The sequence below is a fragment of the Schistocerca gregaria genome, chromosome 4 (genome assembly GCF_023897955.1).
Source record: "Schistocerca gregaria isolate iqSchGreg1 chromosome 4, iqSchGreg1.2, whole genome shotgun sequence".
Lineage (NCBI taxonomy): Eukaryota > Metazoa > Arthropoda > Insecta > Orthoptera > Acrididae > Schistocerca > Schistocerca gregaria.
The window spans coordinates 397,689,756-397,715,313 of NC_064923.1; the positions used below are offsets into that span (position 1 = coordinate 397,689,756).

A 25,558-nucleotide genomic window follows, 5' to 3' on the forward strand; every position below is an offset into this window, starting at 1 on the left:
TTTTAAAATGTAAAATTTAAATACATAAAGTTATTTTAAAAGTACTTATACCTCAAAAATTGTTCACATCATAAGAAGTCAAAATAGTGTCATTTTATGTCAGTTGAAACAACATGGGTCTGCGACATCCGATTGGTAGGCAATGCTATACAGATTTTCTGGCAACCAGGGAGTTAATAAGAAATTATATTTATTCTTATTTCATCTTAATAAGTATTTTTTGTGTATCTCCAATATTCCTGAAATTTCATTATGCTTAATTCATGTCAGACATTCTTTAAAATAATAATAAAATTGGATTCCTATATTTGGAGATGGGGCCCAATCACACATCTTGCCCTGGGCCTGTCCTGGCTCTTAGTGGCTCTGGATGTGTGCTATTATCTGTTGTCAGCTACTATACATTCTGCATGCATCCATGAATCATTAGATGTACTATTTATGATGGTGCTAGTTGCATCATATGTAAGTCAAACACCAATAAATAAATTTAAAAAAAATGGTACAGGATACAACTGGTCTGTTGAGATGTACTTATCAGAGCATCACATGGATATCATTGAAATTGGTGGATACAAGTACTGCATCATTAGTAAGAGTAAAAGCTGTTCATACAAAAAATGCAGTTAAATCTCAGGCCATTCAAGTTCATTAATATTGTATCAAACAGCCCTTTGAATTCTGTGTCACAAGCACATTTATTTATTTATTTATCTAAAAACAAATGAGCTAGTAGCACTGGCATTACAGGCCAACAGTAGAAAATGCTTGAAGCTTCATAAAGGGAGTTTTAATAATGTTATGCTGGCTTGAATGAAGAGCCATTGTTTGTGGAAACTTTTTTGTTAGTTATCTGTCAGATGGCATGGATCAAGGACTAGAGTTGTTGTTGCCAGATTTGAATTAATTGTCACAGTAAATTCCTTGAACAGACTGAAGCACAGTGCAACAGCTGGCGATAAATAATAATGCTTCCTAATTTAAAAGTAAAAAAAGACAATGAATGGTTCATCTCAGAGTCATGGTCAAATTTTAATGATACAATATGCTGACCAGCCAGTTCAGATCTGAACTCTTCCCTAAACATATGCCTACAGCATTTCCTTAAGTCTTGATTTCCACTAAAAGACATAAGGGTGTGATGAATATCAATAGTGAACCAAACAACTTTGATGAACGAAGTGAACATGTTTGACTTTAGTTTTCTTTGGATCATTTCTGTATATGCACATGCCTGCTTGTATTGTGTTTGAGATATGAATAAGTAATTAAGTAGCTTCTCATGGTTGGGTTTCTGTGTCTGTCTTCACAGAGTTTAGCTGCTGAAACTCACAAGTGTAAAACTGAACAGCAGCACGGACAAGAGATAAATAGCTCTCATTATTAAAATTTTGTTTGCTGAATTACAGGATAATACCAAGTAGTTGAAACTCCATTACTATGTTACAGTAAAACCACTTCAGTCTGTTGTTCAAAGAGGAATCTGTAGCCACTATGCTCAAAAAATTGGAAATTCCAAATGTGGACCAAAATAGTTAGGGATCTTACTTAAAAAAAACTAAAGAAAATAATGTTATGATTGGAACTGACTACTGGAAAATGTCTGTGGCAGAAATGATGACAGTGAAAACATTGTCTACCAAATTCAATGATTTTATTCACAGAGTGGGTTCAAATATTGCACCTAGTAAGACCCAACTAAATACAAGTGTATTAGATTTACTTTGGTAGACACTGCTTGTATCGCCAAGAGACAATAGTTTCACTTATATAACCTTTAAGGAGTTTGCAAAGTTCATCTGGTCATTAGAAAATGATAATTCTGGTGGCTATGACAGTATTTCTAGCAGAGTATTAAAATCTTGTACTGAGTTGATACGACTACCCTACAGCTATATTTGTAACAAACAATAAGTCATGGCATATCTCCTGAAAAACATAAACAGGCCGTAGTAACACCCATCTATAAAACTAATTATGGACCCATTTCACTTAATCTGGCTTCTTCCAAAGTTTTTGAAAAAGAGAACTATAATAGAAAACTGAGTAATTTTTCTGACCATAAGTTTTTAATGCCATCTTTATTAAGTTTTTGCAAGGATTCTCTCCTGAGAAGACCATGCAAATGAAGTTCTGGCAGAGCTAAACATGAAAAATTATCCTGTTTCTAGATACCCTCCCAGTAACAAAATTCAGAGGGTCTGATTGACAGACTGTGCCACAGGCACATAACTAATTTCAGAATGTGGGAACATAACCTGTGGGGCCCAACAGAGATTGATTCTGGGCCCACTTTTGTTCTTAACCTACTTAAAACAATCTTCTAAATTGTAAAAAGTGATCCAATAACTGTTAAACTTATTGATGACATTAGCATACTAAACAAGGATCCAAACTGCCTTACCATACAGCTCAGATGACAGCTGAACAATACTACAAGTGGCTCAAAAGTAACATTCTACGTCTTAATCTTACAAAGATTCATATTATACAATTTGAAACAATCAGTAATGATCTGTTATCACCAGACATGTCACACACTAAATGAAATAGTGTGTAAAATTCCTAGGAGTTTAGTTGAATAACAAATTAAAATGGAGTCAACACATAGATAAACTAATCATAAAGAAGTATTTTTCACTGTCATAAAGACATTCATAAACACAAGAATGCTGGCATATTTCACCTCTTGCTGTCTAATGGAATTATCTGCACAGGTTTTGACACCTAAAGTAAATAAAGTGTGTATCCAACCAAAGTCAGTAGTAAGAAATTGTGTGCTGTGGGTAACCATACAGCTTACAGACACAATTTTAATAATAATAATAATAATAATAATAATATATTTGATTGTATTTAGGCCATTACAGCAATTGACAATGTCAAATGAAGATACAATTTACAATACAGTGTGATAAAGTATTGACTACTGAAATATATTAGCTTATGTTACAATAAATGTACAGTGGGCCATCTATTGGATTACTGCATTTTACAGTTGAAGAATTCATTGATGCCCTAGAATGAGTAGGCAATTAACCATTCATGAAGTCTTTCTTTCAATGTATGTTCAGGAAGATCATGCATGGCATATGCGAGCTTATTAAATAGTTTGTGCCCTGTGAATTCATGGCTATTTATTGATTTTGATAACCTGTGGTAAGGCATGTATATGTGTTTTATGCTTCTTATGTTGAAGCAATGTATATTTTCTCTATGTTTCACATCTTGTACGTTCTTCTCCTTATAGATTAAGGCATCGTATATATTTACTGTCATAATTTTTTGTTCAGTCAATAAGGGTTTGCAGTGAGTGTTATGTGAAGAATTTGTAATTATCCTAACGGCTTTCTTCTGCGATAATAGGATGTCATGTATATGACTACAATTACCCCACAAGATAATGCCATGGGACATTATACTTTGGAAAAATGCAAAATATGGTGATCTGACATATTGATTATGTGACAAGTGAATTTGTACCTAACAGTACTTGCATGTGAAATAACTGAAAAAGGACATGGTATGATTTATTGGTAGTGTGTCACTTACACAGACAATACATTTGCTTCAGAAATATCCAGCTAATGAACACTGACTTCTCACATTAATTAACCCCTTTGAATCTCAAGTAATTTAGAAGAGACACTTTAAAGGGGTGGTAAGACAACTAAAAGAGAGTATTGAGAGCTTTAATATGATGAACCTGTAAGTATTAACTGAACAATATGTTTAATAAATCAGATGTTTCCACTTGAATAACATTTCAACACCCTTTACATTTGTAAATAAGGTAGTATCATTTGCATATATATAATCTTGAATGACACATTACCGTTCTAAACATTTTTAAAAAATTACTGCTACAGTACTGTTTATTTTCTTAGGTAGAGAGAGTGAGATTCATGACCATAAATAACACAAAAACAAAAAATTATGAGCAATAATAAAATAATACAATTAAACAATAAGAACACACACGTCAATAAAAACACCAGTGACATGAATGAACCAATCCCAACTTAAACCTCATCTTCCCCAACCAAAATGTGAAAAGAAAGCGCCCATCCCTACCCTCTTGCACATCACTTAAAAAGAAACAAAACATAAAAAGCTCTGTCACCTATTCCAATTTATCTTACACGCTAGGGTCTAGACATTTTGCCCATTAACCTCATTACTCCCTGAAAAATACCATTACCCTCTGGAACACTTTTCCACAAACAGGTCTTCTCAAGATGTACCTGCAATGCAAAATACCCCTCTTGCCCCTCCTAGTTGCAAATTTGATACTCCCCTCCATTCGCTCAGTTATATTAATACAGGCCCCAGTCTCATAATCCTTAAATTCAACATTGTGGTTCATGATGACCCTACTGCCCAATCCCTTATGTGAAGCAGAACCATCTAAGGTAATTTTCAGCCCTTCTGATACATATCCATCTACCAGTGAAGTTAATGCATTTTTACTGCAATTATAAACAACCTGACATACAACATCATCACAATCCCCACATGAAATAACAGCCTGAAAAACCAAAAGACCAACAACTTTATAACATGTTCCAATCATCATCTTAGCAGAGCAAGAACTGGCCACATCCACAATCAGCCCAAATTCCCCTCTGCTCTGCTCAGTGGTCCCCTATATTTAATGAATTCATATCTCTCATATGTTTATTTATTAACTGTTCAGCATGTTTACCATGCAATTGGCTTTGTCAAAATACATTTTACGTATTTCATAAAAAGTATAGTTGTTACTAATTTTTACATTTTAAATTATGCATACATATACATACATCTTTTTAGTAGTTAGTAATTTGTACATTTTACTCACATCATCATTTTACATATACATAAATACATATAAATACACAAACTTCTTACTAATCAGACAATTTCATCAATAGTCATTATACATTCAAGAATTAATTATAGGGTTTCACACATTTAGTTCATGATAGTTATGTTATTTCATTGTTTATACATTCCTTTCAAATTACTTCCTAGATATTCTTTAATTGAGTAATATACTTTATTTTTGAGCCATGTGTCTAATAGCTCCTTAAATGTAAAGTGGGTGAGGGTTTTAACAGATTGTGGCAGTTTATTATATAACTTTAGACTTGAGTGTTTGTGACTGTTGTGTGTCAGTGACAGCCAAGAATATGGTATGTCAACCATGCAGTTGTTTCGAGTGTTGTGCAAATGTAAATTCATTCTCTGTGTGAATTGTTGTATATTTTCTTTTACGTATATTGAGGAGTTATACATACTGAGACTCTGGAGTGTCATTCTGCTTAATATACTGAAGGGTTCCTTACAGCTTTCTCTTTGACCCAATCCTCGTAAACATCTAATTGCTTTTTTTTGCCATTTGAATGCACAGTTTGTGCCTGGTGAATTACCCCATAGCAGAATCCCATATTGTAGCTGTGACTGAAAGAACGCATAGTACCAAAGCATCAATAAACTTTTACTGACAGAATATCTTATTTTACACAGCAGGCATATTACGCATGCAAGTTTTCCTGTCAGATAGCTTGTATGGTCATCCCGTGAGAGCCTTTGGTCTAGTTTTAGTCCCAGTAGTTTGACACTGTGATTCTTTGCTTTCTGTACCTTCAGATTAAAATAAATTTCCTCTGTTTTTGTGTAATTTATACGTAACTCATTAGCAATACACACCTTACATATTTCAAAAAGTTCATTATTTTTGTTTACCACCTCTTGCATACTCTCATCTGTACCATGAACCTTTCTCTGAATGAAAACCAATCAATTACTGTTTATTCAGAAACATCAGTTTCATGTTTGACATATTTAATGAAGGACTGGTAACAGAAATATTGTGTTACCATAACTATTCTATAAAGACTGAGTCTCAACTTTTCCAACCATGTAGCACCCCTGACAGGGTGGCATAAATTATCCCAGTGGCACCTCCACAAGTAGCCATCAGAAGAACATTGAGCAAAACCTTCATCAATCTCATGTAATTATATGGGTGACATTTATAGTACTCCCCAACAAGGATATTCAAGAACAATTGATCTCACCCATTAGCGTTGTACAGTTTATACCAGTAGACAAAACAGATGTTTTGAAATTAGAAAAATTAAATTAATAAATTATTTAATATTAATGTGAGATTTTTCTCCAGGAATTCCTGAAAGTTGCTAAAGCAGTAAACTTGGTTTTGCAATTTTTTCAGGTTTGTAAATATGCTTAGGTCTGTACTTGTGTAACAGTGGCAGTTAGCCATCTTTCATAAAGCTTGCATATTTGTTTATGGCTGTTTTGGATTTCACAAGATTCTGATTTTTGTTTCAATATTTGTGAGTGGATGTGCTACACTGTGAGGGGTCATTGAATAACACGCTGCATCTATCTTGAAGACAGTTCTGTTTTAAGCCTGCAGTATTTTCATGCATTATCTTATCTCATTTGCTGTTTGTGAGTTGCTTGGTAGTAGCTGCTGTGACCTCTGTGAACAATTGTCTAAGGTGTTACAACTCAGTCTGTTAGAGGTACTTGGTCTGGACAGGGGACACAGCTTCAGGCAGTATGAGGACTTTTAAGAATATGTTTGTCAATCTCATTCAAGTTCGACATATGATGTCAAAACCAAAATTTCTTATTGAAGAATCTTCATATTCATTCCTACAAGAGCTAGGTTTACAGAAAATAAACCCAGGAGTTTACAATGGAAAGTGGACTGCTAGTGGAGAGGTAATGTATGAGTGTCTTTGATGACTTCTTCAGCATCCTATAATACTACAACAGTCAAATGGTGGTTACAAAATTGTGGAAGTTTTTTTTATCAGAAGTTCTATATTTTTTTGGGGATGTTGAAACAAAATTTGTGGTGCTGCTGTATAGGGAGTTGGCCTCAAAACGAAAAATGCAAAAAATTTCAAAATTTATGTCCTTTTTGTGGTGTTTTACTAATATCTCAAAAACTATGCATTTTTCAAGGATGAACATTCTGCAGAATTAAAGCAGATAAAATTTCCTACAAGCTTCAGTAGTAAGTCTGATTTTCTGAGAAGCAGCATCAGCCTAGAGCATGTCAAAAAGCAGTGATTTTTTAGCCCTTTTGTGAAAATGTCAATAATGTTACTTCCACCCCCTACAATTATAAAAATATACATGTTATAAACAAAAAATCACACAACAGATATCTGTAACATTCAGTTTTCTCATAAGGCAGAGGGAGCAAAGTAAAAATTACCAAAAATATCTTTTGCATTCTACAGCAAACAGCACCTCCCCTCTGTTTATCCCACATGAGTGCTATACTTTCAGTGTATTATGCCGCAAAGAAGTTATTTTGGATGTATTAATGGCAAAACATGTTTAATTAAAAAATAACAAATTATATTTACAATGTATTAAGTACATGACACTGAACACAAAGATGAAAATGAAATCTGTATGTAGCAATGAACATGTCATGAAGTAAGTGAATGTTGAGCCCAGTATTGGGTCATTGCTTCAAGTAGTTTATCCATCTGGAAAAGAAAGAAGGCATTTAATGATAGAGTATAGATGCAAAACACAGATACATTCCACAGTGAACCATTGATGAATGAAGAAATATCTGTACTGATGTCTCCATTTGTCTGTTGGTGGCCTAGGAAATATTGTGAAGGGTTTTGGGCAATGGAATGTCCACAGAGTCTCAAGCTATGGAGAGTACAACCTGAACAGTGAGTTATTACTGTTCTCCACTGAGGAACTTGGAGCTGAATGATTAATGTTACGACAGAGATAAATTGCTTAGTGAAGATACAGAATCCATTGCATGAATTATTACCTTCTTTCACCTCAGCTGCAATGGGCTCACCCAGGCTATCTTTATCTTCTATATGAAAATTGTCATCAGTATTAGGGCATGAACTTTCACATTGTTGGCACATTTTCATGAAGAAGAGCCCACTGACACTGGCAGTCTGTCTTGTTTTTGCAAGATATAGGCTGCAGAAGCCTTTCAGGAGCTGGAGGTTTCAAAGTGGTAATGGTGGGCAAAGCATTTTTGTCAGCTTCCTCCACCACTGCTCTGGATCCAAGTAGTTTCTGATCCATTGCTGCATCTGATACAAAACTCTGGAGATGTGTGGGAGACCTGCAGCTTCAGTGGGAGGTATGGATGCTGTGTCTGCTGATGCCTTGTAGGCTGATGTCATGTACTGCTTATACCTCAATCTTGTTGAGTATTGTGATTGGATGGCTACCACCATAAAAGGCAATCCAGAATTTCTAACCAACAGCTGTTATTTCCTTTGGATTATTTGAAGGATCAGAGCATGAAATAACACATAATTTGAGGTTCAGGTTTTCAGAGAGGTCTTGAGAAATTTAACCTTATCTTGGTTAAATAATGATGTAAAGTCTCAACTACTCACTGTGGAGGAAGAGCATGTGGTTGGCAACACTCACCTCCATTGCACTTACCTGATGGTAGATGGGATTAAGGGTTGTATCTCTTCCTGGCTAATGGAAATACATAGACGCGCAAGTCGCCAAAGTGGCGTCAAATCGAAAGACCTGCACCAGGCGAACAGTCTACCCAACGGGAGGCCCTAGCCACACGACATTTCATTTTTTCATGGAAATACACATTGGGGAAGTTTGGAGACCCATCATTATGAGCAGAAGATCAATGTCTTCTCCCAGAATTGTGAACCTCCTGTAAGCTGAAGTCAGGTATTATGTCATCTGTACCAAAAGTATGTCTACATCATCATCAGCTGCCTGCTTGGATGTGATTCCACTTTCATTGCATTTTTCATCACAATTGTGATTAACTATCCCTGGTTTTTCCACTCAACAGAAAATATATTTGTGAAACTTTTGGTGTCATGCTTCTGCTAAATTGTATCTCCACAGACTGCTTTTGGTCAACCCCCTCAAGCACTTCATGGGCATGGTAGTGTTCTGACTATCATGGGTACCCATCAAACACATCTGTCACACTTGATTGTACTTAGTTCATACAAAATGAATATATGAGTCAAAAATTTGACGGTATGCCCATATGACCACACGAATCTGTGCAATAAGAAACCCCCATCCATTACATATACTGTACTACATGGATCCAGAGCAATGGAGGCAGAAGTTGACAGAAAATGGGTTCGCTGCTATTACCACACTGAAACTCTCTCAAGAGGGTTCTTCAGGTTATATCTTGTAAAAACACCTGCTGAGGTGACAGAAGGTATTTGATATTTTGCAGAATTTTGTATCTTTACTAATCAGTTTTTCTCTCCCTTAACATTAATCATTCAGTTATAATCTTCTCAGGTGAAGAACAGTAACAACTCACATTTCAGCCATGACCTTCCACAGCCTCTGATGCTTTGAGTGGACCTTTCATAGCTCATCAGGAAATCAAATCTGAGTAGTGCATTTTGTAGGATGTTGTATGTGGTTTAATTCTGTATGGAGTAGTTACCTTTGAAAAACACATAATTTTTGAGATATTAGTGAAAAACTGAAAAAAGCATAAAGGTTATGAGATCTTTTGCATTTTTTGTTTTGAAGTCGACCTTTTACAAGACAGCATACATAAAATTTGGTTTCAGCACCACAGAAAACCTATACAGCCATTAAAAACAAAACTTCTCCAATTTTGATATGAAAATGGCTGTTCTGAATACTAATAATAGAAATGCCATTCAAAGCATCATTTTCAAAAAACACTGCTGCACTTGCCATTGTGAAGTTTCTGTGAGACAGAAACATCCAGGTATTTTTATGAGTTGATTGATACAAATAGTGACTTACTGATTTTATTGTCATGAGATATATGTGTTTTTATTTTGTGAAGTGCGTCATTTTACATTTATGGACATTTAAAGCAAATTGACAATCTCTGAAAAACTCTGAAACATTATCAAAATCTGTCTGGATATTTGTGCAGCTAGTTTCAGACACTCCTTCATTATAGATAAGTGTGAAGTTACTAGTTATTAATATTGCCTGCAAGGTCATTAATATACAAAATGGACAGCAAGTGTCTCAACACACGAGCACAAATGAAGTTACTAATAAAGCTGCTGGTGACTCTCTATCCGAGATAACTTCTGTAATAACCTCTGTAATAAAAAACTCCTTAGTCCAGTAACAAATTTTTCAAAGCCTGTACAATTATACTTTTGCCTTAATCCATGGCTTCCAGGGTATCATGTGAGATAGTGTGAATTGCATTTCACATAATTTATGTATTCACAATGCACGCTCATTACTGTGGAAAAGGTCATTGTGTTCAAGATGGCTCGTTGTGTTTGATCTCAGAAGGTGTTCCAAGATCCTACAGCAAAAGGATGTCAAGGGTTCTGGATGGTAGTCTTTTGGATCACTTCTGCTACCCTTCTTGTAAACATGTGTAATCTGTGCTTTCTTCCAACAACTGGGCACAGTTCTTTGTTAGAGGGTTCTATGCTTTCCTATGATTAAAAAAGGGACTTATTCAGCCAAAACTTTGCAATAGCATCTGGTAGTGACTGCATCATACCCTGGAGATTTACACTACTGGCCCTTAAAATAGCTACACCAAGAAGAAATGCCGATGATAAACGAGTATTCATTGGACAAATATATTATACTAGAACTGACAGGTGATTACATTTTCATGCAATTTGGGTGCATAGATTCTGAGAAATCAGTACCCAGAACAACCATCTCTGGCCGTAATAACGACCTTGATATGCCTGGGAATTGAGTCAAACAGAGTGTGGATGGCGTGTACAGGTATAGCTGCCCATGCAGCTTCAACATGATACCACAGTTCATCAAGAGTAGTGACTGGCGTATTGTGACGAGCCAGTTGCTCGGCCACCATTGACCAGACATTTTCAATTGGTGAGAGATCTGGAGAATGTGCTGGCCAGGGCAGTAGTCGAACTGTACAGGACCTGCAACATGTGGTCATGCATTATCCTGCTGAAATGTAGAGTTTTACAGGAATCGAATGAAGGGTAGAGCCAAGAGTTGTAATACATCTCAAATGTAACATCCACTGTTCCAAGTGCCATCAATGCGAACAAGAGGTGACAGAGACATGTAACCAATGGCACTCCATACCATCACGCCAGGTGATATCCCAGTATGGTGATGACGAATACATGCTTCCAATGTGTGTTCACCGTGAAGTTACCAAACATGGGTGCGACCACCACGATGCTGTAAACAGAACATGGAATCATCCGAAAAAATTATGTTTTGCCATTCATGCACCCAGGTTCGTCACTGAGTACACCATCACAGGTACTTCTCTCTGAGATGCAGTGTCAAGGGTAACTGCAGCCATGATCTCCAAGCTGATAGTCCATGCTGCTGCAAATGTCATTAAACTGTTTGTGCAGATGGTTTTTGTCTTGCAAACGTCCCCATCTATTGACTCAGGGATCAAGACGTGGCTGCACGATCCATTACAGCCATGCAGATAAGATGCCTGTCATCTTGACTGCTAGTGATATGAGGTCATTGGGATCCAGCACGGTGTTCTGTATTACCCTCCTGAACTCACCAATTCCATATTTTACTAACAGTCATTGGATCTTGACCAATGTGAAATACTGAGTCACACAGATAGGCACAACAAAAAAACTGTTTAGAAAATGAGTTTTCAGCCAACAAGGCCTTTGTCAGAGATAACACACACACACACACACACACACACACACACACACACACACACACACACACACACACACACACAAACATACATATTCACATGCCCACCCAAGGTCGATATCCACATGTCTGTGCTGTGGCACTCAACTCATAGGTAAGTTGGTACAAATCCTGACGGTAGATGAAATTTCCACTGTCAGCATTTGGCCAGCAAGGTCCCAGCAGCCAGTGACTATGGTCATGTGTGTGTGAGTTGCATTTGCGCACATGTGTGTGTGTGTGTGTGTGTGTGTGTGTGTGTGTGTGTGTGTGTGTGTTATCTCTGGTTTATTAACTTCACTTGGGTATTAACTGGTGATACTCAATTTCTGAAAAAGATGGTAGCACTGTTTGTTTCAAAAAAACAAATTTCAGTAATACAATTATAATCAGTCAAAGACTTGCCATTAATCTTTGATTTTTTGGCAATGAGAGATTCATTCCAGAGCCTTGGAAATTTATTTTGTATTATGAAGCAAGCTATACCTCAAATAGTACCTGAAGTTTATGGAACACTAGTAGAGGTCCTGAAGGATTGTGTAAAGGTAAGTACCATAAATGAAAAACATAATTAAATATACATATTATCGAATTTTTATTCATTTGATGTCACACAGATCATTAAAAATTAGTTTCTCAGTAGTGTCATCAGTTTTGAAATTTCCAGAATGAGATTTTCACTCTGCAGCGGAGTGTGCGCTGATATGAAACTTCCTGGCAGATTAAAACTGTGTGCCCGATCGAGACTCGAACTCGGGACCTTTGCCTTTCGCCGGCAAGTGCTCTACCAACTGAGCTACCGAAGCACGACTCACGTCCGGTACTCACAGCTTTACTTCTGCCAGTATCCGTCTCCTACCTTCCAAACTTTACAGAAGCTCTTCTGCGAACCTTGCAGAACTAGCACTCCTGAAAGAAAGGATATTGTGGAGACATGGCTTAGCCACAGCCTGGGGGATGTTTCCAGAATGAGATTTTCACTCTGCAGCGGAGTGTGCGCTGATATGAAACTTACTGGCAGATTAAAACTGTGTGCCCGACCGAGACTCGAACTCGGGACCTTTGCCTTTCGCGGGCAAGTGCTCTACCAACTGAGCTACCGAAGCACGACTCACGTCCGGTACTCACAGCTTTACTTCTGCCAGTATCCGTCTCCTACCTTCCAAACTTTACAGAAGCTCACCTGCGAACCTTGCAGAACTAGCACTCCTGAAAGAAAGGATACTGTGGAGACATGGCTTAGCCACAGCCTGGGGGATGTTTCCAGAATGAGATTTTCACTCTGCAGCGGAGTGTGCGCTGATATGAAACTTACTGGCAGATTAAAACTGTGTGCCCGATCGAGACTCGAACTCGGGACCTTTGCCTTTCGCCGGCAAGTGCTCTACCAACTGAGCTACCGAAGCACGACTCACGTCCGGTACTCACAGCTTTACTTCTGCTAGTATCCGTCTCCTACCTTCCAAACTTTACAGAAGGTCTTCTGCGAACCTTGCAGAACTAGCACTCCTGAAAGAAAGGATATTGTGGAGACATGGCTTAGCCACAGCCTGGGGGATGTTTCCAGAATGAGATTTTCACTCTGCAGCGGAGTGTGCGCTGATATGAAACTTACTGGCAGATTAAAACTGTGTGCCCGACCGAGACTCGAACTCGGGACCTTTGCCTTTCGCGGGCAAGTGCTCTACCAACTGAGCTACCGAAGCACGACTCACGTCCGGTACTCACAGCTTTACTTCTGCCAGTATCCGTCTCCTACCTTCCAAACTTTACAGAAGCTCACCTGCGAACCTTGCAGAACTAGCACTCCTGAAAGAAAGGATACTGTGGAGACATGGCTTAGCCACAGCCTGGGGGATGTTTCCAGAATGAGATTTTCACTCTGCAGCGGAGTGTGCACTGATATGAAACTTCCTGGCAGATTAAAACTGTGTGCCCGACTGAGACTCGAACTCGGGACCTTTGCCTTTCGCGGGCAAGTGCTCTACCAACTGAGCTACCGAAGCACGACTCAATTCTGGTACTCACAGCCCGAGTTCGAGTCTCGGTCGGGCACACAGTTTTAATCTGCCAGGAAGTTTCATATCAGCGCACACTCCGCTGCAGAGTGAAAATCTCATTCTGGAAACATCCCCCAGGCTGTGGCTAAGCCATGTCTCCACAGTATCCTTTCTTTCAGGAGTGCTAGTTCTGCAAGGTTCGCAGAAGAGCTTCTGTAAAGTTTGGAAGGTAGGAGACGGATACTGGCAGAAGTAAAGCTGTGAGTACCGGATGTGAGTCGTGCTTCGGTAGCTCAGTTGGTAGAGCACTTGCCGGCGAAAGGCAAAGGTCCCGAGTTCGAGTCTCGTTCGGGCACACAGTTTTAATCTGCCAGGAAGTTTCAGTTTTGAAATTGCTTACACATGTGACAGTCTGTTGTCACTCAATTTTTTTTCTGAAAAAATCTTAATAAAACAAACAGAAACAGAACATGAAACATCTCTTTACAGCAGATAATGATGAAATGCAGAATGTAAACATACAATAACACTGTACACTGGTGACTTGTGGTAGCTGCCCTGAAACATTGTTTCCTTTGGTCTGTATTGACACTGCTGTTTCTGTGTTTTGGAACATGTTTCCAAATGGTGTCCACAAGTAGAAGTCTGGAACATTTCTGAAGCTGTGTGTGTACACAATGATCTTAAAGTGCAGCATAGAGTGGATACTTTAGAGAAAAGCTGGATGATTGATCTTATGGATGAAGTGGGAATATTCATCCATGGGCAAAAGTGTAAAAAGGAGATCCTATATGAAATTACAGAGTTCACAAACTCACATTTCTTCATGTTGTTCAGTTCAATACTATTATAATAGTAAATACCTAAACATTATGAATATTTATGAGTCTGTTCTCCAGAAATATCTTCTAAATTCATTAAAATAATGTTTATCTGTGATTAGAAACATCAGATTGACACAGTCTCCCTATTGTAATATAATATCAAAACCAACACCCAGACTTTGACAGCAAGATATGCAGAAAAGCTGATCCACATGCAATGATCTATCTGCACAAATGTCTGAGCATGCAATATATTCTCACAAATGCCATGCATACATACAAAAATATTCCACTGACCGACATCTGCCAGTCAGTGAGAGAACTTTCAGCAGCAAGCAATTACCCCACTCTGAAAGGATATTCCAGATTTAAAATTTTAATATCGGTATCTGCACAAGCATTGAGTGTAATAATACCTAACACTTTAAAAACTGTATGTGCATCCTGGAGATGGATTTCATGAATATGAGTCACATATGTCAGTTATGTAATATACCAATTGTGACAGACAGCACTTTAACATTTTTAGTTGTGCTTTGAAGTGCATGTATTCCAATAAAATACAGGGCTGATCAGTGAGGTAACTTTTACTTTGCTTCTAATGTGCAAATCAACCCAAGGGTACTCTTCCATTTTAACTGACTCTGAATAAGTTCTAGTGTACAGCAAACTGAGACACATATTTTTTTTTTTATACATGCCCACACAGTCGTTAAGGGGGTGAAACACCATCTTGAAAAAAATGAGTTTAATATTTCTGAATGAATGTTGTTGAAATTGAAATAAATGTGAAAAAACTTCAAATAAAAGTTCTATTGTTTTTAATGTATGTTACAACAGTGCAACAATATTTGCCAAAAAGTCATCTTTTTGAAATCCCTCTCTCCCACTATTTTGTTTTCCATTTTGACCATTGACTAATGGTAAAATGTGTATCATTGTTAATACAAAATTAAATTACATATGATGAAGTGGCATACCAAAGACACATTTGTCAGAAATAAGCTAGCAATATATCTGTATCACTGTATGCATCCCAATGTATGTCTGGTTCAGTACAGTTGCCATTGTATTTTTTGGTCATTTTTTTTTTTGTTTTCAAGTTGTAACCTGTTCAGATTTAATTAAATTTTTGTACATTATTGTTGTAACACTATTGTAAATCTGAATAATATCAAGGAAGTGCAGCATTGTTCAGGAAAAAAATGCTGACTGCACTTTGATTTTGACTACATATCCAACACTCACAAAGCCAATAACACACTCAGTGAACTAGGCACCCTGGCACACAGTATTCCTCTCACACCACTTTTCCCCACTCTGTTGCCCATACGCTTCAGTAAGGTTGATTGGCTGAAGGAAAGAGAGGGGGAATTATATCTTTCTTCCTGCTCCTGTCATGAAACTGCAATTGTTTTTTACCTAAATAATTCTGTGCTTCCTCATTATTGTACAGATTTACAATTGTATTACAATAATAATGTACAAACAATTTTGAATAAAACATAATTAAATGTGAACAATGAAGGAAATAATAGACTGCTACTTACCATAAAGATGATGCATTTAGCCTTCATCAGAAAAAGGGAAACACACATCTTGTATTCAAACAAGCAAGCACACCTCACAAACACGTGACTGAAAACCCCGGCATCTTGGGCGAGAATGTAAATATCACCTGGGATGGAAGGAGATGTGTGGATCGGGTGGGGTAGGTGGAGGGGAGGGAGGAACACTGTCGGGCAGAGTGTGCAGGAACTAGAACTCCAACAGGCGCAGTGTGAGGAAGTCATGGAGCAGGGAGATGGAGGAAAATGGAGTGAAATAGGAGGGGAGAGTGAAGAGATGGATGGATGTGGTGGCAGAGCATGACAAACAAAGAGGGAGAGAGATGAGAATGTGGAGGAGGTGGTAGGACAGAGGTGGTGGAAACTGTTAGGTGGAGGGTGTTGGCTTGGATAGTGAAGCAGCCATTGAAATAGGCATATCTTGTTCAGCTGCATGTTGTGCCACAGGATGGTCTACCTTGCTCTTGGTCACAGTTTGGCAGTAGTGATTCATCCTGGTAGACGGCTGGTTGGTGGTCATACCAATACAAAAATCTGTGGAATGATTGCAACATAGCTGGTAAATGACATGGTTGCTTTCACAGGTGGCCTGACCTGTTATGGGATAGGATGAACCTGCTTGACGGGAGAAAAGTCCAGATCATGAAGATATCATCAATGAAACTGAACCAGACTGGGGGTTTGGCATTTCAGAAGGCTAGACATGTCTCCTTTGGATGGCCCACAAACAGGCTGTCTTAGGAGGGTGCCATGTGTTTCCCCATGGCTGTTCTACAGATTTCTTTGTATATCTTCCCTTCAAAGGAGTAGTAGTTTTGTTTTAGGATAAAGTTAGTAATGTGCACGAGGGGCGTTTGAAAAGTTTGTGCAAAAATAAAAACTACTTTTTTATTTTTTTACATAATCTCCTTTTAGATTTAGACTCTTTGTCCAATGCTGTTCTAATTTGTTAATCCCTTCCAAATAATAGGATTTATCCAAGTTTGCAAAACAGCTGTTAGTTGCTGCAATCACCTCCTCGTTTGAATAAAATCTTTGTCTCGCCAACCATTTCTTCAAATTGGGGAACAAATAGTAACCTGAGGGAGCCAAGTCTGGAGAATTATTTCCAATAATTTTGTGGCCACAACTGCTGAGGTGTGTGCTGGTGTAATGTCTTGATTGAAAACAGCATTTTTGCGCTCCAATCGCCAGCGTTTTCTTGCAGCTTGGTTTTCAAACGGTCCAATAACAATGAATAATATGAACCTTTAATAGCTTTACCCTTTTCCAGATAGTTGTTGAGGATTAACCATTGAAAATCCCAAAAGACAGTCACCGTAACCTTTCTGGCTGAAGGAATGGCCTTCGCCTTTTTTGGTGCAGATTCTTCCTTGGTAACCCATTGTTTAGATTGTTGTTTGGTCTCATGATTATAGTAATGTATCAATGCTTCATCCACATTGACGAGACAATGCTTAAAGTCCTGTGGATTCTTCCTGAACAGCTACAAACCATCCTTGCAACACTTCACATGATTCCGTTTTTGGCCAAGAGTGAGCAATCACGGAACCCATCTTGCGGGTAGCTTTCTCATGTCCAAATGTTTATGCAAAATATTATATACCCATTCATTCGAGATGCTCACAGCACTAGCAATCTCATGCAACTTAACTCTTCTGTCATCCATCACCAAATAATGGTTTTCATCAATGATTTCTGGAGTCGTAACCTCCACAGGAATGTTCAGAATCACTTGTGCCCATATGGCCACTCCAAAAATTTTGAAACCACTTATAAACTGTTCTAATGGAAGGTGCGGAGTCACTGCAATGTTTATCAAGCTTCTCTTTAGTCTCCTGAGGCGTTTTGTCTTTCATAAAGTAATGTTTATCACCACATGAAATTCTTTTTTGTCCATTTTTTGACAATCACTCCACTTGCTTGATTCACATGAATGCCAGACACAAAGAAATGTGACCAATTTGGCTGAAACTTGGTGTGCATTCTTTCCGAAGATGCTACTAACTAAACATGACCTCGATACATGTTGGTGGTGCCATCTCTCAGACTTTTCATGGGCTTTTCAGACACTCCTCGTATGAAAATTGAGTTAGTGGGTTTGGAGTCTGAACAACGTTGGGAATGTAGGGTGTCATAGGGGTGAGGAGGGAAATGGATTCAGGGGAGAAATTCTAGGGAGGGCCCAATCTTAAGCAGGGTGGACCTCTGGGATGGGGTTACTCTGGCAGAGTTTATATGTGCAAGAGCCAGATAATTAGCAGAGCTATTCAGCCAGGTACTTTCTGTGATTCATAGAAACCTTTATCTGCAGATAGGATGATTAGGTCAGGACCTGTTTAGAAATTGTGTGTGACATTCTTTCTTCTTTGGGTGGTTAGGTGCGAGGAGAAGAGGATCATGGTTGTATGGTGGTATGAAATAGGAGAGGCAGGGTTCAATGTTGGAATTAGTTTGGCTTTGGATGGAGGGATTGGCAGCATAGAAGTGTTTCCATTGTAGGGATCAGGAGAAGGAGAGTAATTCCTCGACAAGTCCAGCATTGTTAAATTTGCTTGTAGGGCTAAAGGTGAGGCCTTTGGATAGGACTGACACTTCTGTGGAGCTGAGGGTTTTGTTAGAGTGATCAACACTGTGTTACAGGAATGTATTGACTCTGGATCGTGCAGAGTGTTGGTAGCAAGTTTTGAGTACGTGGCAAGTTGAAAATGTCAGTTAGGAAGTGTTTAAGTGCTCTGAGGAGTGAACAAGGAGGAACACTGTGGATAGGATAGTATAGCAGTTGGATAGTTGTGTCCTGATGTGGCAATAGGATGACAGCAGATTGGATAATCTGTGGAGGTGGTGTCCAGAATGCTCCTCCAGGTGCTGGAGAGCAAGAGATTCAGCTTCACAGGTGTGATATGTGAAGTAAGGATGCATGGTAACAGCACCTTGTGGAGGGGGCAGAGGCAGCTCTGGGATGCCTGTGCAATGGAGATCTGTTTTTGTAGTACCAGGCTTAAGAGATCCAAGGACTAGAGGAATCTGAAAATGTGAAAGCCATTGTGAAAAGAGAGGGGGGTGGTGTATGGTAGGGGCAAGGGATCCAGAAAATGGAATTTTCATGGTTAAAATGTTTGTGGGTTTTTGTAGTTTAGGCATCATTTAAGAAGTAGGATGTGGAGCTGGATTTTAGTCAGGAAAGGGGATACTTTTCTGAACTGGTGCATAAAGATGGAAAAAGGGTCCATTGTGGCAGGAATGGTGTAAAGGAAACAAGAATGACACGGAAATGGGCAAAATATGTGTTGATGGTGCCTCTTATACAAGAGAAGAGGCACATAAAAAAGTGTAAAGACACAAAAATACATGCAGAGATATGCAAAAATACATAAAAATATGCAAAAATGCATGAAACTATGTAAAAATTTGCACAAATATGTTAAAAATATACAGTAACATGGGAGATAAGGAACAGATGAAGTATGGGAGTGAGTGTGTGCTTGTACTTGTGTGTGTGTGTGTGTGTGTGTGTGTGTGTGTGTGTATTTGCAATAGGGAAAGAAGGGGGTTGGGGGGGGGGGGGTTAGGGGTAAGGATTAGGTTGAGGATCACAAGTTCATGTGGTATGAGCAGGTTTGGGAAATAAAACGCTAACGTACATCATGATGAGGTGTGAAGTGGGATCAGTAGGAATAAATATAACTATAACCTTTGGAGGAAAGGATTTGGGGCATCAGATGCAGCATCAACAGTCCATGTGATCATGAAGCCTTTTTTGTGCACAGATGATCGCTGATACAGTGTACATAGGAAGTAGATGCAGTTTGGAAGGAGGTAAATAAACAGAGGAAAGAAGAGAATGAACAGACACTGAAAAGAGTAATTATTAGAGAATAGTAACAAAGGAAAACATCACAGGGTTGTAGGATGGGAGAAAAGCCATTCGGCAAAAAGTACTTCCTATTCCAGACCTGTCACAGTTTTATCCTATCCCATCAGCTCCACAAAAGTTTCAGTCTTATTTAAAGACCCTACACCCAAATTTAACCATGTTGGAGTTGTGAAAGACTTACTCTCCTTCCCTTGATTTCTGCAATTGGAACAGTGCTTTGCTGCCAATCTCTCCAACCAAAGCCAAACTAATTCCAATATTGAACCCTGCCTCTCCTACTTCATAGCACCATCCAACCAAGATCCTCCTATCCTCCCACTTAACCACCACATGGCCACCTTCCAGGGATTCCTTAGCTCCATCTTACCCTCAATATCCTTGCCCAGATCCCTTAATCATACTACCTGCAGAAAAATGTTTCACCAATGTTGTTTAGAATAGCAGTGATTACCTGGCTGAAGGCCTCCGCTGATTATCTTGCTCCCCCACCTATAAACTCTGCCAGAGTGACCCCATCCCAGAAATCCAACACAACCTCTGATCTTTGCTTAAGCCTTGGGATCTTGCCAGAACCTCTCCCCTGAATCTGTTTCCCTCCTCACCCTAACTTGGCCCTTACTGACCACCTCCAACCAATTGCCCATAATCTAGGCTCATTATCTGGACTCAGGGTGAAGACAACCTATATCCATTTCTTCAGAGCCCTCAACATCTTCCCTCCCATCTGCTTCACCTCATCTCCCTCAAACCAGGATGCCACATTCCTAGACAATGATGTCCATCTCTCTTATGGCTCCATCTGCACCTCTATCCACTACCAATAATACCTGCATTTTGAGAGCTGTCATCCCTTTTAACAACAAATAATCCCTCCCAACAAGCCTGGTCACTTGGGGATGGTGTATCTGCAATGACAAGAACTCCCTTGCACAGTATGCTGAGTGTCTCATCAGGCACTTTTCCCCAGACCTAGTCCACAAGCCGATCTCCTGTGCCATATCCCCTCACACATCTAATCCTCCCACCATCCCAGCAAGCTAGTGTCCTTGTTTGTCTCCCAATACCACCATGGACTGCAACATCTAAACCACACCCTGGACTGGAACAACTGAACCACATCTTTTCCTGACATGAGGAACAACCTACCCAAGATATTTCTCACCTTTTTTAAAATGGTGTTCCCTTGACCATCCAATCTCCGCAGCATCCTCATCCATCCCTTTGCAACTCCCAATCCCAACCCCTTGCCACAAGCATCAATACACTGTGGAAGACCAGGACACAAGACCTGTCTAATCCAAGTACCCAGCACTTCCTATTCCAGTACTGTCACAAGCTTATCCTACCCCATAAGGAGCTGAGTCTCTGGTGAAAGGAGTCACCTCATTTACCAGCTCTGTTACTAAATTCCACAGCTTTTTATATTGGTATGACCATCAACTAGCTATTCCACCAAGATATACTGCCACTGCCAAACTATGACCAAGAGCAAAGTAGACCACCCTGTGGCACAAGATGCAATTGAACATGATATGTTTGATTTCAATGGCTACTTCTCTACTTGAGCCATCTGGATCCTCCCCTCCACTACTGGCTTTTTTGAACTGCGCAGATGGGAGTTATCCTTACAATGCATTCTCCATTCCCATAATTATCCTGACCTCATGTCTACCTGCTCTTCCCTATCACCTCCTCCCCATTCTCGTCTCCTGCCCTCTACCAATGCACCCACCCATATTTCCCTGCTCCTCTCCTGTTTCATTCCATTCCCCCCACCCCCCTCTCCCTGCTCCACAACCTCCTGATGCTGCACCTGTTGGCATTCTCATTCCTGCACACTCTGCCCAACAGCACGCTCATCAACCCCCCCCCCCCCCCCCTCCCCCCTCATCCACTTGTACACTGCTAACCCTTCCCTTCCCTTCCCATTCTCTGCCCCTCCAGTTTTATGATTCCACCCCATGTGATAGTTGCATTTGGGCCCGAGCTGCCAGAGTTGGCGATTATGTATGCATGAGGTGTGAATGAATGGTGTGTGTTTCCCTTTTTCTGCTGAAGGCTGTGGCTAAAAGCTTAAGTATAAGTGTCTTTTAATTGTGTCTGTCTGCAACTTAATGTACTATCTTCATTGTAAGTAGCAATCTGTCTTTTCCTACATTGCTGATATTCCTACAAGCGGTTTCCTGTTTGATAATTAAATTGAAAAGATTATAACTAAAAAAAACTAAATGTAAAAAGAAAACACAAATAAAATATAGCTGCCTGAGACTGTGGTCATGTGTATGTGTGTGTGTGTGTGTGTGTGTGTGTGTGTGTGTGTGTGTGTGTGTGTGTGTGTGTGTGCTGTCTCCGACGAAAGCCTCATTGGTTGAAAGTTTACTTTCTGACAGTGTTTTCGTTGTGCCTATCTGTGACACAGCATCTGCGCTATATGGTGAGTAGCAACTATCATTTTCACAATATTTCCACACAAAATATTCTGTACCTCATAAAATGAAAAGTAAATATATGACTTATTAAACAACCCAATATGACAACTGCCACTGAAGATCACACATGTTGGGAATGTGTACAGCAATGTAGAGATGCTTCTAGTTTACTTCCAACAGATGACTGAATTTAATATTAACAGTGCTTTATGTTTTGCTATTAATCAATTGTCAAAATGAAAAATTAAGTAACAGGGGGAAGGGCAGGGGGTTGTTAAAAAATGTCTTTTTAGATAAATTTGGCTGCACTGTTGTAATCTACAATAAATACCATACAACTTTAATTTATAAAGTTGTCTTATATTTGCTACCATTTAAAAAGTATTCATTCACAAATATTAAACTCATTTTTTTCCAAGGGTATGTTTCACATCTTAATGGCACATAAAAAGGTCTCTTATTTTGCCCTACACAACAACATATTCACAGCTAATCAAAATTGAAGTGTATCCCTTTGGCATGTATCCCTGTGTATCCAGTTTCCTGCCTGCAATCTACCAGCAACCTATTATAAACTCTTGCACTAGAATAGAAAACTCCATTCTGAATTATAGACAAAGATTCATCATCTATTGGAATGTTACATTAAAGAACTGTGCAGCCGGCCGGGTTGGCCGAGCGGTTCTAGGCGCTACAGTCTGGAACTGCACGATCGCAACGGTTGCAGGTTGAAATCCTGCCTCAGGTATGGATGTGTGTGATGTCCTTAGGTTAGTTAGGTTTAAGTAGTTCTAAGTTCTAGGGTACTGATGACCTCAGAAGTTGAGTTCCATAGTGCTCAGAGACATTTGAATGATTAATGAACTGTGCAGCTTACCTTTGAACCACTCTTTTTATGAACCACATGTTCTATTAGAGAGTAACTGCCTTGACATGCAAGTACCATATAAGAATACCTATGTCCCCAAAGAAACTGCTGCAAGATGTGTCTTTATCAATTTAACACAATATTCTGACTGCATTCTTCTGTAGATTAAATACTTTTATTTTATTTAAAGTGCCACAAAAAGTTTTGGCAAAAGACAGTATTGAGTAAAAGTATGCTAGCCATTCCTTACGAATGTCAGTGTAATGTCAGAGATTACTAACTGCATCAAGTGTTTTACAATGCACTGTGTATGCAAAGACAAGAAACACCAGTCTGAATAAAGCAGATGGCCCAAACACATTTTACTCACTGAATTTGTGGCCATCTTCCATCTACGCTCTATGATTTGTCTGTACAGATGAGATTTTCAGCTATTTTCATGTGTATGGACATACATTTTTTGTCATAAATATTATAGATTTATGTGCCATTTCCACACTCTCCTCTGCCCCTCTCTCTCCTGACCAACTCCCCCTAACTCTCCCTCCCTCCCCTCTAAGGAGCTTCAAGGAGTTCACATAAATACTTGAGATTTGGAATTCTCTCAATCTGTCCATATTTTGTGACTGGTTTTTGAGTGGGATGTTTCCAGCAGATGTACTTATTTTTTCGAAGGATATTTTGAGGCCAGTTCCTCCAACACATTTCTTGAGAGTTTCTATGTGTTTGATTGCTATCATCTTGCCATCTGTTAGTATTGTCAGATTGTGTGCAAGAGCTACACTAAAAATTTGGTTGTAATTCTTAGGTATTGCAAGTGATATGGGGTTTTAATAGATATTGTTTTTAAGTTCTTTTTCCCACTCTTGGATGACTTTGTCTAAAACCAGACTAAACAAGGCATAAGACAGACTGTCACCATGCTGATAACTGATTTTGGTCAGAAATGGTTATGACACCTAATTATGAATTATACTTTGGAGGCTGCATTGGTGAGTATGTGTGTGATAAGATTTAGGGCTTTGGGTGAATGCCTAGGTCTTTGAGGATTTATTTATTTATTTATCTAGTATGTCTTGCATAAGTAAAGATCAATGCTGAATTACATTAAATTGTTTCAAGCACTTAATACTCAGTTATAATCATCATGACCTTGTATTTATTTCATAGAGTTTGGAATTGTTATCAGAAATTCCTCAGAATCCTCTTTATATGCTGTGGTACTGCTTTCTATCCTGTTGTGTTGGATAGTATGCCTCTGTTTGCCACAGTTGCATGCTGGTGAGGGCAGCAGTTCTCATTTAAAAAGTTATTCTGTAAATTTTTTGTATCCTCTCCTCAATTGGTTAAGAGTTGACCATATACACTCCTGGAAATGGAAAAAAGAACACATTGACACCAGTGTGTCAGACCCACCATACTTGCTCCGGACACTGCGAGACGGCTGTACAAGCAATGATCACACGCACGGCACAGCGGACACAACAGGAACCGCGGTGTTGGCCGTCGAATGGCGCTAGCTGCGCAGCATTTGTGCACCGCCGCCGTCAGTGTCAGCCAGTTTGCCGTGGCATACGGAGCTCCATCGCAGTCTTTAACACTGGTAGCATGCCGCGACAGCGTGGACATGAACCGTATGTGCAGTTGACGGACTTTGAGCGAGGGCATATAGTGGGCATGCGGGAGGCCGGGTGGACGTACCGCCGAATTGCTCAACACGTGGGGCGTGAGGTCTCCACAGTACATCGATGTTGTCGCCAGTGGTCGGCGGAAGGTGAACGTGCCTGTCGACCTGGGACCGAACCGCAGCGATGCACGGATGCACGCCAAGACCGTAGGATCCTACGCAGTGCCGTAGGGGACCGCACCGCCACTTCCCAGCAAATTAGGGACACTGTTGCTCCTGGGGTATCGACGAGGACCATTCGCAACCGTCTCCATGAAGCTGGGCTACGGTCCCGCACACCGTTAGGCCGTCTTCCGCTCACGCTCCAACATCGTGCAGCCTGCCTCCAGCGGAGTTGCGACAGGCGTGAATGGAGGGACGAATGGAGACGTGTCATCTTCAGCGATGAGAGTCGCTTCTGCCTTGGTGCCAATGATGGTCGTATGTGTGTTTGGCGCCGTGCAGGTGAGCGCCACAATCAGGACTGCATACGACCGAGGCACACAGGGCCAACACCCGGCATCATGGTGTGGGGAGCGATCTCCTACACTGGCCGTACACCTCTGGTGATCGTCGAGGTGACACTGAATAGTGCACGGTACATCCAAACCATCATCGAACCCATCATTCTACCATTCCTA

At 39.6% G+C, this 25,558-nt stretch overlaps 1 protein-coding gene and 2 non-coding genes across 3 annotated transcripts in view; 1 reads left to right on the forward strand and 2 right to left on the reverse strand.

Moving 5' to 3' along the window:
* The first annotated feature begins 6,443 nt into the window (after positions 1 to 6,443).
* Positions 6,444 to 25,558, forward strand: part of LOC126266840 (alpha-aminoadipic semialdehyde dehydrogenase-like) — a 135,648-nt gene continuing 116,533 nt past the window's right edge. Inside the window, exon 1 of the mRNA XM_049971408.1 lies at positions 6,444 to 6,735. Within this exon, the coding sequence (XP_049827365.1) occupies positions 6,571 to 6,735 (165 nt within the window). The 5' untranslated portion in view covers positions 6,444 to 6,570. The remainder of the gene's footprint in view (positions 6,736 to 25,558) is intronic.
* Trnas-cga (transfer RNA serine (anticodon CGA)) lies at positions 12,718 to 12,792 on the reverse strand. Its single transcript has one exon. It is a non-coding gene; the product is annotated as a tRNA-Ser (tRNA).
* Positions 13,318 to 13,392, reverse strand: Trnas-cga (transfer RNA serine (anticodon CGA)). Its single transcript has one exon. It is a non-coding gene; the product is annotated as a tRNA-Ser (tRNA).